We start from the raw sequence: 17710 nt of genomic DNA, 5'->3' as shown, positions 1-17710 counted from the left end.
AGAACATTGTTGAATAGGGAAACACTATACTCGTTAGCTGTACGACAATCGCTGTTCACTTAGATTTCGAAGTGGAAAAACATGAAACCTGTGACATTACTTCGAAACTTTTGGGCCTTCAATGATGTCTCTCTTCGCATGGATGTCTCAGATCTAGTCTAGCCAGGAGCATGCATGTCATTTGATAAAATAAAATACAAACAAAAACTAGTCAACTTTTGGCGCCCCTGAAAAAACTAAAATGACGTCCCTGTCTCTACAATAATAATTGGTCTCCCTCACGGGCCCGAAAGTGAAACGCCCGAAAACGCAAATATCGGAAGGCAAAGATCGAAAATCGAAAGATCTTAAGTCGAAAGATAAAAAAAGGGTGCATGGGAAACGGTACATACTCACTTAATTTGCGCGAGCAGGATACAACAGGAACAGGCTTTTCCTCCCGTATTCTGCGTGCGCACATTAAACAAGGCTGTATGACAAAAAGACAGATAATTTCAACGCATGCCACTCATATATATTATATATACATATGCACCCTTTTTTTTTTGACCTTTCGATTTTCGATCTTTGCCTTCTGATATTTGCGTTTTCGGGCGTTTCACTTTCGGGCCCGTGAGGTAGACCCAATAATAATATATTGATTTATCGTCTATTATCGCTATTGTATAATTTGAATTTAAGTGGCGAACTAGTATTGGATGATGAACGACTGTAATGTTTCCCCTATCTACATATATTGAAACCCAAATTATATACGTATAGTTACATAATTATATGGGTATTTAGCCATTTGTATCATATGCGACGCATTATGACATAGTTTTTGTGGATCCTAAGCAGCGGTCGGATCATTTATCAAAAAAGTACATATTTGAGTTAATTTAGATGTATGGTGGTGTAATAGAGCGTTTGGATCGCAAGCATGACTCTTTTGACGTTCCGCTGCAGCACGTGGCGGAGCGTGAGGGTCGAAGCCGTCTAATCGGCTGCTCCCTCGCCTTCGGGCTCAACATTTTCAACCCCTTGAACTGCCAACAGCCTCATCATGAGTCTCTACAATTTCAAGAGGATAGCCGTTGTTCCCAGCGCCAAGGTTACACTAAAAACAGTCTTATTCATAATTTTAGGTTATCTCTCAAACCTGCAATTACTTCTAATCGATTCTAACTGTTCATTCAAGGGATGTAAATTCAATTTGTATTCATGCTACTGATTGTATTCACTTATTTTTCGTAGCACATATATGAACTATACCAAAACGAAAAACAAACTCCCATGCGTCTTTGCAGAAGCATGGTGCAAAACGATATACATTTACTTAATTATTTTCTCAACACTGTCTTATTACGATTGTTTTAGGAATTCATAGATGTTATGCTATCGAAGACCCAGCGCAAGACTCCCACTGTTGTGCACAAACATTACAAGATATCTCGTATCCGTGGATTTTATATGCGTAAAGTGAAATACACTCAGCAGAACTTTCACGATCGGTTGTCGCGTATTATTCAAGAGTTTCCCAAACTAGATGACGTTCATCCTTTCTATGCAGATCTCATGAATGTCCTCTACGATAAGGATCACTACAAGCTGGGTTTGGGACAGCTAAACACTGCCAGACATCTTATTGACAAGTATGTTATTATTCCGGAATCTTGTGATATTTCCTTATTTTTTTTATTATTTTTAATTACTTTAAACTATTTTCTTTCAGTGTCTCTAAAGAATATGTGCGACTACTTAAATACGGAGACAGTTTATACAGATGTAAACAGTTGAAACGGGCTGCCTTAGGCCGAATGGCTACTATAATGAAGAGGCAAGCTGCGAATCTCACATATTTAGAACAAGTAAATCTAAACGTTTTATAATGTACCTAAATCGTTTTAAAAGTACACTTTATTTTTATTAAAATTTTCAATCTAATAGGTGCGTCAACATTTGTCTCGGCTGCCGTCTATAGATCCATATACAAGAACCATAATCATTTGCGGCTTCCCTAATGTCGGAAAATCAAGTTTCATCAACAAGGTAAATTTTCTTCTAATATTACTGCAAAATTCATCAGTATGTGTCAATATTAAAAATTTATATATATTTTTTAGATTACAAGGGCTGATGTTGAAGTTCAACCGTATGCTTTCACTACTAAAAGTTTATACGTCGGTCATACAGATTATAAATATCTTCGTTGGCAGGTAAAATACTATTCTTTTTTTTCTTATTTTCTCGATTATTTTGATTTGTTTGTAATTCGGGAAAATTTCAGGTGTTGGATACTCCTGGTATATTGGATCATCCATTGGAAGATCGTAATGTTATTGAAATGCAGGCTGTGACAGCCTTGGCTCATTTGAGAGCTTGTGCTTTATATGTCATGGATGTGAGTGAACAATGTGGTCATAGCTTGGAGGAACAGGTAAATAAATAAAGTCATTCTAAGTATCATTAAATCTTTATTAATATTTTGTTGGTTATTCAATCATTTTACTCATTTTAGGTGGCTTTATTCGACAGCATAAGACCTCTGTTCAGCAACAAACCTTTACTGGTAGTGTTGAATAAAGTTGATGTGACACGAGTACAAGATTTGCCACAAAATAAAAAAGAAATCATGATGGAGTTCCAAAAACGGATTGCTGGTAATGTGACCAGTGAAAAGTAAGCGTGTCAATTTAAATTTTAAAAATATATATAAGTTGAAAGAGTCAATAATGAATTGATTTATTATTTTCAGTGGTGAAAAGCAAGATATTGAAATTCCAATGTTGGAAATGTCTACTATTTCCGGTGAAGGTGTACAGGAAGTAAAAAATGAAGCATGCGAAAGACTTCTCAGTTTCCGTGTCGATGCAAAAATGAGGACCAAAAAGGTTCATTTCCAGCCTAGCTTGTGATGTGGATTTATTATTGATTATCATTGTCTGATTTAATCATTTTCAATAGGTTGACGGTATTTTGAACCGCCTTCATGTAGCTATTCCAGCACCAAGAGATGATAAACCACGTCCAGCATTCATTCCTCCAATGGTTGCCGAAAAGAAAGAAAAGTCTGCCGCTTCCAAAAAACGTCGCTTGGAGAGAGAAATTGAACTAGAAGAAGGCATCGACTACGTTTTAGGTACTTTTTTGCTAATAAAATTCTCATTTGTAATATAAAAACCAAATAAATAACGACTCTTTTATATAGATTTGAAAAAGAGCTATTATGAGATCCCAGCAGATGAGCGATACGATATTATACCAGAATTTTGGGAAGGACACAATGTTGCAGATTATATTGATCCTGAAATATTTGAGGTTAGAATTAAACAGTCATAACAAATCGGTAGATTTTTAAAACTATCTTTCAATTAACGGCTAAAAACTGCTCCTTTTAGAAACTGGCAGAACTCGAAAAGGATGAAGAACTCAGAGAAGAAGCTGGAATGTATGTTGTTCCCAAAATTGAATTGGATCAAACTCTCATGGAAATCAAAGAATTGGCATTGCAAATCAGGTTATTTAATTAAAAATATACAAATTCACCCAGATTGACTAATAATGGCAATTTATATTGATTCTTAAATTAAAATGTTTTAGAAATAAACGTGCGATCATGAAGGATGAATCGAGAATAGTTAAACAATCAACTAAACCGGTGATGCCACGTAATACAGTCTGCAAAGCTAAAGACCGCACTGTATCAAAATTGGTCGATGAAATGGAAGAACTCGGTAATTTAGAAATGATAATTTTTTTATGTGTAATATATAATATTTTCATCTTGAATGTTAAATAACACATTCTTTTATAGGTGTTGATATGTCTGAGACACAGAATACACATTTCTCTCGTGCTCGTTCACGTTCCATGTCAAGAGGACCTGCTGCCAAGAAAGCTCGTGCTTTATCAGAGGCGTCTAAATCAGTATCTGGCCGTTCATTGAGTCGTGGACGAAGTGCTAGCACTGTGCCGAGAGATGAACAGGGAGTCAAGGATGTTGCTGTATGTATTATGTTAATAATGTTTTCTTGCCTGTATAGGTTGATGAATATTTAAAAAATACTTTTTTTATTTATTGCAGATGAAGTCAAGGTTGCACAAAATCAGCCAAAAGGCTATAAGTAAGAAAGTAAAGAGCAGGGGTCTCAAAGGTGAGGCAGATCGTTTCATTGGTAATAAAATGCCCAAGCATTTGTTCTCTGGAAAGAGGGGTATGGGAAAAACCGACAGGCGTTAATTGTACTTTTATCGACTTTATATTCACAATAAAATTATATTTTTATTTAAGTCACCACCCATAATGGTTTTTTTATTTCTCAAACCAAACACATTTTTATTTTACATTGAAATAAAACAAGTTTTGTAAATAAAAATAATTTTAATAATTTAAAAAATACTATCTAGAAATTTGTTTTAAAAAAAAAATTACTTCATAAATCTCACACAAATGTTTCGGCCAAATGTATCGATTCACAGCATACACATTGATTGTTCGCCATTTTCTTGTAAATCATTAGAGATCAACAACGACACCAATTAAATTGCCAACATTCGGAAACCTTAATTTTACAACAAATAAGAAATGCTGACATTTAAGAACAAATGCACAATACAGGGAATAGAAAATAACTCATCGATACATATGTAAATGCAAGTTACACGCTTTAAATATTACAGTATTAATATTTGACACTATAAAAAATTCATTTTTAAATATTGAAATTTGACACTCCTTGCTATCACAAAATTTTATTTCACTGATAAATAAAACTTAAATAACGATGATGCGGTGATATGTACAAAATGTATTACGGTACCAAATGTTCGTTGGAGAATTTAAACTGTTACGGTATATGTCTATAAAAAATAAACATATGTACAATGCCGCTGATGGAATATATATATATATTAATAATAATTTGATAAACTTTTCCCAAGAAAAACAAGATCAATAAAAACAATGTCATCTTCACAAGAAAAACAACTAACATGTCACACAGTATGCACTGTCAAGTTCTCATTTCAATATATTTTCTAAATTGAGCAACACTACTGCAACCTTAGTAGAATTTCTTTGCTTGTGATTCTTTCTTCTCCCTAAGATGAATTAAAAATGAATCATTAAAACGAAATTGAAGGAACTATTTAAATCAAATCAATCGAACAGAAGCATACTTATATAAACTGTAAGCGAACATAATCACAAGTTGTACAGCGAGCATGAGAGCGACCATTCCCAATGAAACGCATTTAGCATCAGGGCACGATACTTGTGCTTGTTGAGAAGCCAACCTATAAAACGATAATAATGTATTAATAATCAAATAATATGCCGTATTTAAATAGAAAGAAAGTACCTTTGTCCGAGAGCAGCCAGGTTCTGTTTCAAAGTGTTGACACCGTCTCGCAATTCGTTGATGGCAGCTTGAGGCTCATAGCCCACTGATTGGACTTGAGCTGTAGGTGCTCGAGCTTGGGCCTGTAAAATCGCATCAGCTTTTCTCGAAACGTCCAAAGTGTATGTCCTGAAAACGAGAGAAACATTCAGCACACAACCGACAGTGATAAAATCAGTGTGAGACTGTACTAACTTGAGTTCATTTAATCCGGATATGCTCAAACTTTGACTCGACAACAGTCCTTCCACTTCGTGTCTTTGTATCGGCATTGCGCCCATCTATAATACAACAAATAATTACAATTTATTTATTCATTTTATAGTTATTCATATCACAAGTTAGAAAACAAACATACTTGGGGTAATGGCTGAGGTGGAGCTTGTCCTACTTGTTGTACTTGAGGTTGACCTTGTAGAGCGCATTGACTTTGCTGCATTTGATACACTGTGCTTAAAACGCTCAATGAATTCACTTGCTTTCCTAAAATCTATAATAATAAAATAGTTCAGTGAGAATTGTGTATCTAAGCATTTTCTTTCGAAACGATTAAAATCAAGCTAAACGCGTTCCGTTGCCACAGCCTTGAAAATTGGAAAGACAAATTTTGCATACTCATTAAAACTGCTGGTAACTAATGGTATTTATTACCTCATCAATTTTCTTGTCTACATCTTTTACAATTCCTATAATGCTCGACTGTCCCTGAAAAACTTGTTTCAATTCACGTTGATAATCAGTTTCAAACCAATCTTCAAACTCTGATTCTTTGTCTCGGGTCTGGAACAAATAAAATATGAATTAATAAAAACCATAACAATATAACTATTTTAAAATGTAACACTATAAACACCTCATCAGGATGTTCTTTTCTATAATCTTCCTTTTGTTGCTCCAATTTCTTTTGATAATCTTGATATTCCTGACTTAATTTCGTCTGATCTTCTTGGGTAATATGTGATGCTAAACAATTACATTAAGTTTAAATTAAATCTATAAAAAAAATTAAGCAATCGAGTGCAGTGGAAAAAAAAATAAAGGTACTTACGAGCTTGAGCAGTTCCAGGGACGTGTAGCGAAGAAGTCAAAAAGTGAATTACATCATGATCATCAGCCAATCCACCGGTAGCTGCCGATACGCCAAAGTATCCATTGGGTGGAAGAATAACGCCTTCGGAACGGAAGCACATTTCAAAGTCGGCCTCGTTGTTTGTCATGCCTGAAAATGAACAATACACATAACATGAATAATTAAATTTTAGCATTGTGCAATTAGTCTGAGGCTCATATTTTAAACATTTGCTAAATATAAACTTAATTTTATGTAAAATTCTTTAAAATATGTATTACTCACCGTTATGGAAGAGTACTGTGAGCGTATTTTGATAATATTCCACACGCACTCTAGTCGGGAATGGTTTATTTCTAAAATCTCTCAAACAACCGGATAGGAGCTGAGTTGATCCATCACTAAAAAAGGTTACACGAAATTTAAATAAAAATCAAAAAACTACAAAAAAAAAACTTAATACAATACATACTTTTGATGGTCGAACTTTCTCGTTCCGTCGTTTACAACTGCCATGATATATGGATTATTATGCTTATTATCATTATCGAATGAATCCAAAATCACACCCAAACCGTACCAGCCATCTGATGAGCCAAAAACGTCTCCATCATATGCGCCTTTATCGCGAGTATACCAGAAGGCCTAAAACCGTGGAAATTTATTCATAAAAACCTGTCTGGAATGAATTGAATGTAAATTCATAAACGACAAGTGGTATATACCAAACCATCGGCACCTATGCGGCCACGTCCAGATACTCTGAACATAACATCTACTTCCCACCATTGGAAATTGACTGTTTGTTTGGTCCATATCGCACCTTTTTGACTTCTCATCGATGGTGCAAGGCGCACGTTTTCAGAAGACGCGATGGCATCTGAAATTCATCAAAATATAAATTATTATAGTGAGTGATACGTTGTTTTTTGGTGAGATTGTATTGATTTATCGCCAAGTTGTATAAATAATCGATAATTTAACGAATTTATAGCGAGTGTAGATAAAATTTAATACCAACCATTTTTTTGCAGGTAATACAATCGAACAATTGATAAATTTATAAGTCCGATTCTAAAGTAGCACAATTGTATACGTATGTTATATTATGGGATTTTATAAACATACTGATAAGATTGAAAAAGTAAATCTATGACTAAAACTAATATGATAACGATAAATTGACTTACTCAACTTACCAAATTCAACAAAACATTCTTATTTAGAAAGTAAAATTTTTTTGTGATAATTTCAGACTTTTCAAAAGTGTGTTTTTAAAAACGCGTCCAATTTCTTATAACAATCGAGTTTATGAAAAAATTGTCATTTATAAATATGTTTTATTTTGTAGTATTTATCACGGTCAACTCGGATGAAACAATTCATAGTGAGAATCGAGTCTATTTAAAATATCATAATTAAATGTTTAAATTCAAAATTAGTATTGGCGCCAAAAGTCAAGCTGACGCACGTGCGCGCTTGACCGGCTCGTTGACGTTTACATATGATTGCGTCTCGCTTCCTCGCACAGCAGTTGGCGCGTTCCGTCTCTGTCTAGGCCACGCGCTGGCAACACTAGCAGCTGGCAGACGACGTGTCAAAAGAGCGACGTGTATATGTATATGCATACGAGGGAAAAGCTTCAGAATGAAAAGAGATGAAAGGAACTCACTTCCGCCATACTCCCAGAAGGGAATGGAGCCATCCCTTTGTGCAAGATACGGGGGTTTGAATGAGTATTTGTATTCGAAGCGACGCTGCGGCGGCTGCGCTCTCACCAGCGCCACCCACACGAAGCACAACAGGGCCAAACACCACAGCTGCATGTTGCACCCACACCTGCACCTGCTATTGCACTCCTCTCTACTCTCTACCCGTTGTTTCAGTCTTATTCACGCCACTGCTGCAACTGCAACTGCAACTGCAATCGCGACCGCAACCGCAACCGAAGCTGCAGCCGCTGTGGGCTCGGACCTGTGACGTGTGACGTGTATCTCAGAGCGTAAACTCTGCCCTAAACACGACCATGCTCGTAACAATTCGATTCATGCCCAAATACGGTAAACGGACTACTAGTCATATGTGAACTAGTCACAGGACAACCGGTCGCTCTAGATCGGACACTAAAACTGGTCACGAGAAAACTGGTCACACCCTAAAACTGGTTGACTGATTTTAGGGTGTGACCAGTTTTAGTGTGACGGGTGATCACGTGTGACCGATCTAGAGCGACCGGTTGTCCTGTGACCGGTTCACATTTGACTAGTAATCACCGAACCCCAAATACAACTGTCAAAAAATTACTTCTTCATCTGAATACAATTCATTGACTATTTCTTTTTTTTCGCGCCATATACAGATGAGTTTTTTTTGTTTGTTCGCTATGCAAAACTAAAGTTTTCAATTTAGACCTACATGTAGGTACTAAATCGTTGCTCGTCGACTAGTGAGTGGCTGGCGCTCATCGTTCAATGCCTATTAGCAAGGAGCGCTCAACATCCAATGAGGCCTTATAGTTATGACAAGAGGTAGAATAGCCAAGGTGCCGCTCATTGTTCAATTGTTGTAAATCCTTTATAAAAAAAGGTTCGGCAAACCTTTAACAATGTATTTACAACATTTGAACAGTAAACGGCACCTTGGTTATCCTACCTCTACTTATGACCAATCAATAGCTCTCACTTCGTTAAGTGTACGTTTAAGTGTAAATTTACCACGAACTATATCAAGTCTCTCGGCAAGATCGTTAACGTTATGGGGGATGAACGAATGAGACGACTGGCATGTTCATGCACGTGCTTTATTTATGATAGCTGAAGGCAGAGTGAGGTAGCTACTCTGAACACAGCCGAGTTGGTCCCCACTCGTAGGAAGGTGACCAAACTCGACCATGTCGTATAGCGAGCCGCCACAACATCATACCCTCGGTGAAACTTTGCATCACAGTAAAAATCAATGCAAATGGCATATTGTAGATTGGGTAGTCTGGAATTTGTTTATTTTCAGTATTAAATGTGGCAATTTCAAATTGATGAATTCACTGGCAGCTCAGACCAACCAAATGTTAATAAATGTGATCAGACAATTGTTTCAATAAAATTATGATCCAACTTTCAAATGGTTCAAACGTTAAATAAATAAATATTGTTGGGTAAAATAAAAATAAATAGTTTTTTTATTACGAATTTACTTTAATGCTTTTATATGACATTATTCACATAAGATTTATTTTTAATTCAATCTAGGTTAACGTTTTTAGGAAAAGGAACCCCCATACAGTTCGGTGATTATTCCGCAAAAAAAGCAATCTCGCGCACGCCACTAAAATCTCGATCACGGAACATTTGGCACCCAAAAACTCTATCAATTGAACACGCGAAATATTGTACTAACGAGAACTCGAGTGCTAAATATTCCGCATTCGCAATTTTTGTGGCAACGATTGTCGTGCGCACGATCACAATTTGCGAAATAATCCATTTACCAGCTTTCCTACGATTTTTTTTTTTCATTTACCAGTATACCGAAGTAGGAAAAATCATTTACCGTTTACTGGTTTATGAAATTTGACGGTAAATTGCAATCCAATTTACGGTAAATTCAATTGTGGATACAACATTTTTAGAAAAAGTTAAATTTTTCATTTTAGATTGAAATTCACAAAATTTTTACCCACTCGAGTAACATACTCGAAAATAAGTACATATTTATAATATAGTGAAGGCTTCAATCGATTAAAACACAGCACTTAACCAATAGGGTTGGTGACACTGACATGAACTGTCACAAAACTTATAGGTTATGTTATTAAGTTTATCACATTCTAAATAATCAATGGATTGTAATTAAACATGTTAACTCGCCAATTTAAAATGTATAACACATGTCGTAATCTTTGTAATTTTTATATGAAAAATGTAGTTTTTTCATCTAAATTCAATCATAATAATATCATCATAAGAAATAACGCCAATGACACTTCTAAAAGAATTGCAATTATAAAGGAATTATCAATACATTTAGACTTGAATACTGAATTGTGTGAATCAATAATAGATTCAAATAAGCATATTCTAAATTACCACATTCAAAAAATTCAATCAGTATTAAAATTGTGTGCAACATATAGTATCAGTGTGCAATTAATCAACAGAGATATGTGGTTGCTGAACACAGGTGTGTCTCAAAAAATTAAATAATAAATAATGATTTAAACCAATTCCGATACCGATAACCAAGGCTTTGTAAAATATATTTTTAACATTTCAGATCTTCTTATGAGGAAACTTGCCACATTATCAAAAATGCATTTTGTAGATATGAATGACGGACTTCCCTTTTTGTCATTAGAAGAAAAATCTTTAGTACGAGTGTATAATCATATTAAAAATGAAGCATTACAAATACCACATGGTAATAGATTATATTATTTAAGTGAAAAATTACAGGTAAATTATTTTTGACTTAATGAAAGTTTGACGAAATTTAATTTTACGATTCAAATGAAATAAATATGAATTTTCATTACTAGATTGAACCTCGAAAATTAGCCAATCAATTGCCAAAACGAATTTTCATTTATACAATTCCATTTGAAACTCTTCAAAAAAATTTACAATTGTTATTGGGTGAGATTTAATTTCATATATTAATCTAATATTTTGTCGTATGTATAATTATAAAAAAAAATTGTTACAAATCAGATTACAACATTAATTCTGAATATGTGGTAAACGATTTATGGGTTTTACGATATAATCCAGAATTAACTAAACAAAGGTTAGAACTATTTCATAAATGTGGTAGATTGAATATGAAGCCATGGGTGGTGAAATGTACAAACAAAGTACTCGAAAGGTAAATATCAATTAAAATATTATTTTAATATGACAGTGGTTTTGCAAGTATATATTTTAATTATATTAAATATTTTATACAGTAGAACCTCGATTATCATTCAGTATGAATAATTTTTATTTGTCTACGTTTACATACATATATAATAACATGAAGATCAATATTAAATTATTCTTTATTAAGAAATTCAATTATGGATTTTTGCTTAAAGTTAGCTGTTCCACACAATAATGGATCAGATATTGGCTGTCCAGACGATTGTCTTTGAACGAACCGCATAAAAATACACTCTTCGACTTCATTTCCTGATCTTTTCATAACCTTACGCTCTGAGCTTCCATCTTCTGACATTAAAGAATCAGTCAACTTCATAGTTTTTTCACTTTGTTTTTTTATATCCGAGGTCGTTGACGTTCCAACACCATATTTATTTGACAAAAAACGTCCGAAGACGCCGCTTTTTAAAACATTGATTATATCTAATTTGTCTTTTAATGATAATAAAACACGTTTTCTTTTCCATATTGGTAATATTAAAAATACATATTTAAATCACAATCAAATTTTCAAGAAACAAACGTCCTTTGAGTATTGAATTTTGAAGACAACTGACTGATTTCTCCGTCTTATTGTCGAATTTTTATGTTATGCTTTTCAAAGCAGTAAAATTTGTGTTTGTTTTTAACCCTTTGACCATGGCAATAAATATGGCGAACAAGCCCTGTACACGGCACCTTTTTCGCGAATTTGGCAATCGAGTTTTCGACCTTAAATACAGATTTTAATATTTACTCAAGTAACCAGATATGTTAATTAACACATAAAGTATTATTTTAAACAATAAAATACATTTATGTAGTTTTGTTATCTCGTAGTTTTGGCTTAATTGTCAAATAATCATTCTTCATACAATTAAGACGTATCGTCGCCATTGTTCAATAGACGTGACGTCACATAAACGAGGTTTCAGTATGGTTCCACAAAAAACTAATTTTGATTGGTATATATTTATTTTAAGCAAATTGAATAGATGGCATTCAACTCTCAGTAATATATTCAACCAATTTTGAACCTTAAAACAGTTGAAATAAGGCTCAAAATCCCATGCAAAGTTTAGAAATTCTATAGAAGACAGCCGCGCTACAGACTTGCCGCGCAAAGCTTCCATAGAAGACGGCCGCGGGCAAACGGTTAACAATCCGGATAATCGAGGTTCTACTGTATTAAATATTCAAATATTCATAAAATTTAACGAAGTTAAATAATTAAACTATTTTTTGACTTGAAAGTTTAAACCATTGTCATATTAGGAGGCATATACATATGCATGTGCATTAAAAATAGGATAATCACTGATACAGCTTTTTTGAAACGTGTGTCATTTCAGGTCAATAGATATTACGGTAGAAACAAAACGATTGCTTGGAGAAAATGAAACAAACATGAATTATTTAGCAAATCGGTTGCAATGTCCTGCATACACCATAAATGAAATGTCTTATAAAATTCCAGCTATTGTTAATGTCCGAGTTTCGAAGGCAATTTTCTTTCTTAACAACTTTATTAATTATATCATTTTTGTAACTTTAAAATAAGTGTTTCATTTTTACAAATGCAATGAAAGATTTTTTTGTTTACAGATCGAAAGCGTCGTAGACTTCTTTTTTGCTGAAGGATACACAGCAAGTAATATAATATATGTACCGCGAGTTCTGTCTCATTCATTAAAAACCTTAAAGAAGAGACTTGAAATTTTGAAGTCCGTATTCGGAATAAAACCTAAATCACTGAACATTTTATGTTTATCTAAAAGGCAATTCGAGTTTTATATCTCGACATTGGAAAGACAGAATTCTAAAATAGATAAAAAATTACTTGAACAATCAATGGATTCCCTTAAAAGTGGTAAATTGAATAACTAAACGTGAAAAAAAATCAAGTTCTTATTGCTGTAATGTAAAACGAGATTGCTATATTTTACATATAATATATTTAAATCAAATTTTTAATGTTTTTTTTTAGATTTAAGAAAATATTAAATATACACAAACACCAATATTTTAAAATAATAAAAAAAAAACAATATTTTTTCATATTTAATAACATTTTTTTATTTTTAATCTATAAAATAAATATATTTTGTAATATCAACATTTTTACACACTGATACCTTTTGATTGCTTCTTAATGTTTGATGACTGAAAATGGATAATTAACATAGCTGCTGAAAGCCTTGATTGCAAATCTTGTTGACTCAGATCATGAGACCATTCTACTCTACCCCAATATCCACACTAAAAGAAAATAATGCCATTTAATACAATATTTACACAAAAACTCACATATGTATATATATATATAAATTTATAACTAAACATCAAGTATGTAAATAATAACCTGAAATTCTTCTTCTAATCTTGATAAATACACCGCTCTTTCAGCAGTGATCTGCCTTTCAACAGCAGCTAACATTAAAATGACGGATTTTAATGTATCCACACCAAAAGTATAACCTTGAAATGATAAATACAAATGAATATAAATAATCGCTGTATGGAATATTAAAGTTATAGACATCATTAGATAATTTGACTCAAAATATAGGAAATTAAACTTATGTTAAGAGGGCTGGACACCAGCGTCTTGTCCATACAAACGTATTACACTTCTCCCTTCCTCAATTATGGTACTAGAGAAATTATTTTTTAATATGCTATGGATACCATTGGCATGCATCTGTGCTTTTATTTTTTTGATTAGTTGTTTTTTAAAGGAGCTAGGAGCTGCCAAACATATAAAATTGTCTCTTATTTACACCCACGAAAAGAGTCCAGCGTGCTTATTTAACGGTCGATTTAAAAAAAAATACACGCACAGTTGCATAGAAAATATCTTTCTCATACCGATGATGAAATTTTTTTAAAAATTGGTCCAGTTTCGTTGGAGAAAATTGGAGAATACGAAACCTCGATTTTGTCGATTTAAAATACGTATTATCTGGCCGAAGCGCAATTGTCGCATTCACTCAATATATATATTGATGATATATATTGTCGCATTCACTCAATATATGTATATATCGAAGAAAGGAACGGCAACATAATTAAGGTTTTGGGTGTACAGCCCTCTTAATAATTAAATAATAAAAGACTGGATGAAAAACGTCGATAAAATGTATATAAATAAAAAATTTAAATAACCATGTACTGCTGCAAAATCATATGACAAAAGATGCCTGGTTAAAATGCTTTTAGTGTTTGAATCAATTGTCGGAGCGTCAAATCCCCTAACTTTTTTCATATTAACTGCAAAACGGTCACAGAACCATTGTATAATAGGATCCCATTCTTTCTGTTGCATTTCATAGAGAGCATCATCATCCTGCAGCGCAATTAATCAATTAAGTAAATTATTAAAGACAAATACATACATCTTATGTTACATAACTTTAAGCGACCGACAATATTCATTTAATATACAATGTAATGAAAAATATAAGCCTACCAAAACATAAACTTACGTGTGATTGAAATAGCAAAGTATCTGTAGTGAGATAATTAATTAAGTAGTTTGCAAGATCAAACTTAGTTAAATGATTCGGGTTATCTAATGCCGTACTGCACAATGATGTCTATAACAGAGAAATATTACAATACATTTTTATTAAAAATTCATAATTTTTATTTTTGCATTTCCAAATATCAATTCAGTGAGACTTATTCACCAGATGCATGGAGCTCCGTTGAACTGTATCCCTCTGCGAATCCCATTCTTCCGAAATTGCGAGGGCGAGGGGTTCGCTTTCGACATAGAACGGCCTACCAGATGGAGTTTTAAGTTTGCGTTGATCTAATGTAATTTCATATCTTCCATCGCTATAAATTATGCCGGTGTTTTTGAAAAATTTCTTCGTTGTGGCTGAAATTTTCAAACAATATACCATAAGTGTGAATTAATTAAGAAACTTTACAATATGGTCAATTGATAATCACCATAGTTGGCATAACTCGTGTATTTGCAAGCGAGACTTCGCCCCCACAGTGACGCCGTGCGCCCCCACTTGAACATCGTACAATTTGACAGTTTGAGGTTATCAATCGAATATGTCAAATTCGAATACAGGAAGTTATTCAAAAGACCCTAAAAAATTAAAATATTTATATGGTTGTTCAAAAATTGAAATAGAATGTTCAAAATATTCCGCTCAAATAGATTTAAATCATTTAGCAAAAAGTTACCCAATTTACACCAAAATATATTCTATTTGTTGATTAATTTAAATAAGCTAAATCTATCATGTTTACTATAGTCATTACTAAGGTGACCATTTTATTTCAAATTTAAAGCCAAGACATTTAAAATGACTCAACCAGAATGAGTAGTAGTTGAAGAAGCTGAAAAAATATTATGGAGCATGCTTTTCTTTTTTTCATTAATTGAAAGAATACGCCGTTTTGTTTGAGGATGTTTTGTCGTGGAACAGAAAGAATACTTCTATTATTCTTACATTATGAATGTAATATTTTATGAAAAATCTTGTATGATAAATTAGTAGATAATTGTACTAATGGCATCAACCGTGTGTAAAATAAAAATAAAATTAGGATAAATTAGTATTAAGTTCATTAAAAATTAATTTATCAATGATTTATGGTTCAATGTTTTCAGAAACTGATAATTTTTTATTTTATTGTATAATCGTACATCTCACAAAAATGGTTAACGGAATATTTCGCACTTGCGATCTCACACACTTGGTTGCCTTGCGACAATTATTCTCCTTCTTCATATCGTGACTTTGAAATCGCATGTAGCCATACTCTTTTGGGTTTTCTCGATTGTTCTTCTTCCTCGCATATCAAAGATACTATAATAGCCGTGTCGTCCATTTTTCTCCGAGGTATAGAACGAATGATTGACATAATCAGGTGCGGTTTACCTAATATTGTCGCACACCAGTGGTGGCTCGTCTATATGGGCTGCGGGACTACGGTCCTCCCAGAATTGTAAAAATGCATGCTTTTTTTGCCGTTCATATGGGCTGCAGGGCTGCAGACCTCCCAGTATAGTACATATGCATGCTATTTTTGTCTGTATTTGATCACCGGTATGGTCAACGAGCTACTACAGCCCGATTAATCTCTGCAGCCCCCCCTCTATGAATTCTCACGAGCCGCCACTGTCGCACACTGTTGTTAAGTGAAGGATCGTTCGGTTGTCATATAGTGCGGTCAGACCTTTATAGAGATTTTAGGTCTGTTCATACCTAGTCGGCACGTACCGACTTCAGCAGGTATCCGGCCGTACGAAAAGTATTCTTTGGTAGATTTTGTATGGGTATGTTCATTTCAACCGTCACGTTTACGCCACGACAGGCTTACATCAGTACCCGACATTTCCTGTTCATACCTAACAGCAACATCCGTCAACGTATCGATCCGTTTTTTTGGCCATCGTGGAAATATACACGCGAATTACGTGCCATGAGTCTGCCGCTTTGCTGTTTTGGACCAATTATCGACAGTGAAAGTTGACAGCTGTTCAATCTTTCGACATGGTTTTGGCGCAAATATTTAAAAAAAAATTAAATTTTTTACGGAAATATTTAAAAATTTTTTGTCCATCATCCACAAGCTCCTTATACAGTATCCAAAACTCTCCTTCGGTTTTTCTATTTTTTAACATGGGATGCACATCAAAACGCCTCCGTGCTTTTTTATTGCCTCCTTGAGCTTCTTCTTCCAACAACAACGCGTTTATTAATAATTTTTCGTTCGATAAACGCCGAAACATCTTTGCTGACTTGTATTCTGACGCGTAGCTACGAACGCACGTGTATGCATTCATTGCTATTGTAAGTACTCGACAATACGACGTAAGCAATATTGCGCCGTATCGCCATGGCCTGTAATGTATAAGTAAGCCGATTTTGCCTTGCACTCGGCCAAATTGCTGTAAACGTGACGTGTAGGTAGATATGAATAGAAATTTGATAAAATGACATATTTGAAACGGATCGTGCAGTGCTGAAGCCGTGCAGTGCTGTTAAGTATTCTTCTTCTTGTTAATGCCTTGTCCGCATCCGGACGTTGGCGACCACCTCGTCGATTAGTTGAATATATCCGCATCGGTCTTCAGCGGCTCGGAACAGCTCTTCGGCGCCCATATCGGTCCACATGCGCATGTTTCGAAGCCAAGATAACTTTTTCCTGCCAATCCATTTTTTTCCTTCTATTTTCCCCATGGTTGTCAAACGGAGAAATTCGTATTTTGGACCCCGTATCATGTGTCCGAGGTACTCCATCTTTCTCCGCTTGATGACAGAAACAAGTTCCCTGTCTCTCCCCATCATGCCGAGGACAGCTTCGTTTGATATCTTTTTGGTCCACGGAATCTTCAGCAT

At 34.2% G+C, this 17710-nt stretch overlaps 4 protein-coding genes across 4 annotated transcripts; 2 read left to right on the top strand and 2 right to left on the bottom strand.

The window, feature by feature from the left end:
* The first annotated feature begins 760 nt into the window (after window positions 1-760).
* Window positions 761-4279, top strand: Non1 (nucleolar GTP-binding protein 1). Its single transcript, XM_077428785.1, has 14 exons — window positions 761-1093; window positions 1360-1634; window positions 1715-1850; window positions 1930-2031; window positions 2106-2198; window positions 2270-2419; window positions 2501-2661; window positions 2738-2873; window positions 2947-3121; window positions 3191-3300; window positions 3381-3499; window positions 3583-3716; window positions 3797-3987; window positions 4067-4279. The coding sequence occupies exons 1-14, from the start codon at window positions 1046-1048 to the stop codon at window positions 4220-4222; spliced, it is 1986 nt and encodes a 661-aa protein (XP_077284911.1). The 5' UTR covers window positions 761-1045; the 3' UTR covers window positions 4223-4279.
* Window positions 4280-4851: 572 nt separating this feature from the next.
* Window positions 4852-8472, bottom strand: ergic53 (lectin, mannose binding protein ergic53). The gene is made up of 12 exons (XM_077428786.1): window positions 8123-8472; window positions 7176-7330; window positions 6923-7095; window positions 6736-6851; window positions 6430-6600; window positions 6235-6344; window positions 6033-6161; window positions 5740-5871; window positions 5577-5662; window positions 5343-5510; window positions 5161-5277; window positions 4852-5082 (listed from the first exon to the last, which is right to left on the bottom strand). Exons 1-12 carry the CDS (start codon window positions 8274-8276, stop codon window positions 5046-5048), a joined length of 1548 nt encoding a protein of 515 aa, XP_077284912.1. The 5' UTR covers window positions 8277-8472; the 3' UTR covers window positions 4852-5045.
* A 1706-nt stretch (window positions 8473-10178) lies between these two features.
* mTTF (mitochondrial transcription termination factor) lies at window positions 10179-13369 on the top strand. Its single transcript, XM_077428891.1, has 6 exons — window positions 10179-10626; window positions 10720-10898; window positions 10982-11078; window positions 11154-11307; window positions 12695-12845; window positions 12948-13369. The coding sequence occupies exons 1-6, from the start codon at window positions 10302-10304 to the stop codon at window positions 13227-13229; spliced, it is 1188 nt and encodes a 395-aa protein (XP_077285017.1). The 5' UTR covers window positions 10179-10301; the 3' UTR covers window positions 13230-13369.
* Window positions 13370-13398: 29 nt separating this feature from the next.
* On the bottom strand, window positions 13399-15441 carry l(2)k14505 (ATP synthase mitochondrial F1 complex assembly factor 2 homolog l(2)k14505). Its single transcript, XM_077430109.1, has 6 exons — window positions 15300-15441; window positions 15032-15225; window positions 14828-14938; window positions 14508-14688; window positions 13705-13820; window positions 13399-13601 (listed from the first exon to the last, which is right to left on the bottom strand). The coding sequence occupies exons 1-6, from the start codon at window positions 15373-15375 to the stop codon at window positions 13464-13466; spliced, it is 816 nt and encodes a 271-aa protein (XP_077286235.1). The 5' UTR covers window positions 15376-15441; the 3' UTR covers window positions 13399-13463.
* Between the last annotated feature and the right edge of the window lie 2269 nt (window positions 15442-17710).

The sequence above is a fragment of the Arctopsyche grandis genome, chromosome 4, assembly GCF_051622035.1.
Source record: "Arctopsyche grandis isolate Sample6627 chromosome 4, ASM5162203v2, whole genome shotgun sequence".
Classification (NCBI taxonomy): domain Eukaryota; kingdom Metazoa; phylum Arthropoda; class Insecta; order Trichoptera; family Hydropsychidae; genus Arctopsyche; species Arctopsyche grandis.
Note: the sequence above shows the minus strand (reverse complement) of the source record. Positions and strands in the feature narration are given on the sequence as shown.

Bases quoted from the DNA above. Each gene is read 5' to 3' on its own strand.
- mTTF (XM_077428891.1), top strand. From the start codon at position 10,302: ATGTTAACTCGCCAATTTAAAATGTATAACACATGTCGTAATCTTTGT. The intron at 10,899-10,981 runs GTAAATTATTTT...TTTCATTACTAG, and splicing joins ATTTAAGTGAAAAATTACAG to ATTGAACCTCGAAAATTAGC. The intron at 11,308-12,694 runs GTAAATATCAAT...GTGTCATTTCAG, and splicing joins ACAAACAAAGTACTCGAAAG to GTCAATAGATATTACGGTAG.
- ergic53 (XM_077428786.1), bottom strand. From the start codon at position 8,276: ATGCAGCTGTGGTGTTTGGCCCTGTTGTGCTTCGTGTGGGTGGCGCTG. The intron at 5,511-5,576 runs GTTAGTACAGTC...TCTCGTTTTCAG, and splicing joins TCCGGATTAAATGAACTCAA to GACATACACTTTGGACGTTT. The intron at 5,083-5,160 runs GTATGCTTCTGT...AATTCATCTTAG, and splicing joins TTCGCTTACAGTTTATATAA to GGAGAAGAAAGAATCACAAG.
- Non1 (XM_077428785.1), top strand. From the start codon at position 1,046: ATGAGTCTCTACAATTTCAAGAGGATAGCCGTTGTTCCCAGCGCCAAG. The intron at 3,122-3,190 runs GTACTTTTTTGC...TCTTTTATATAG, and splicing joins AGGCATCGACTACGTTTTAG to ATTTGAAAAAGAGCTATTAT. The intron at 3,500-3,582 runs GTTATTTAATTA...AAAATGTTTTAG, and splicing joins GAATTGGCATTGCAAATCAG to AAATAAACGTGCGATCATGA.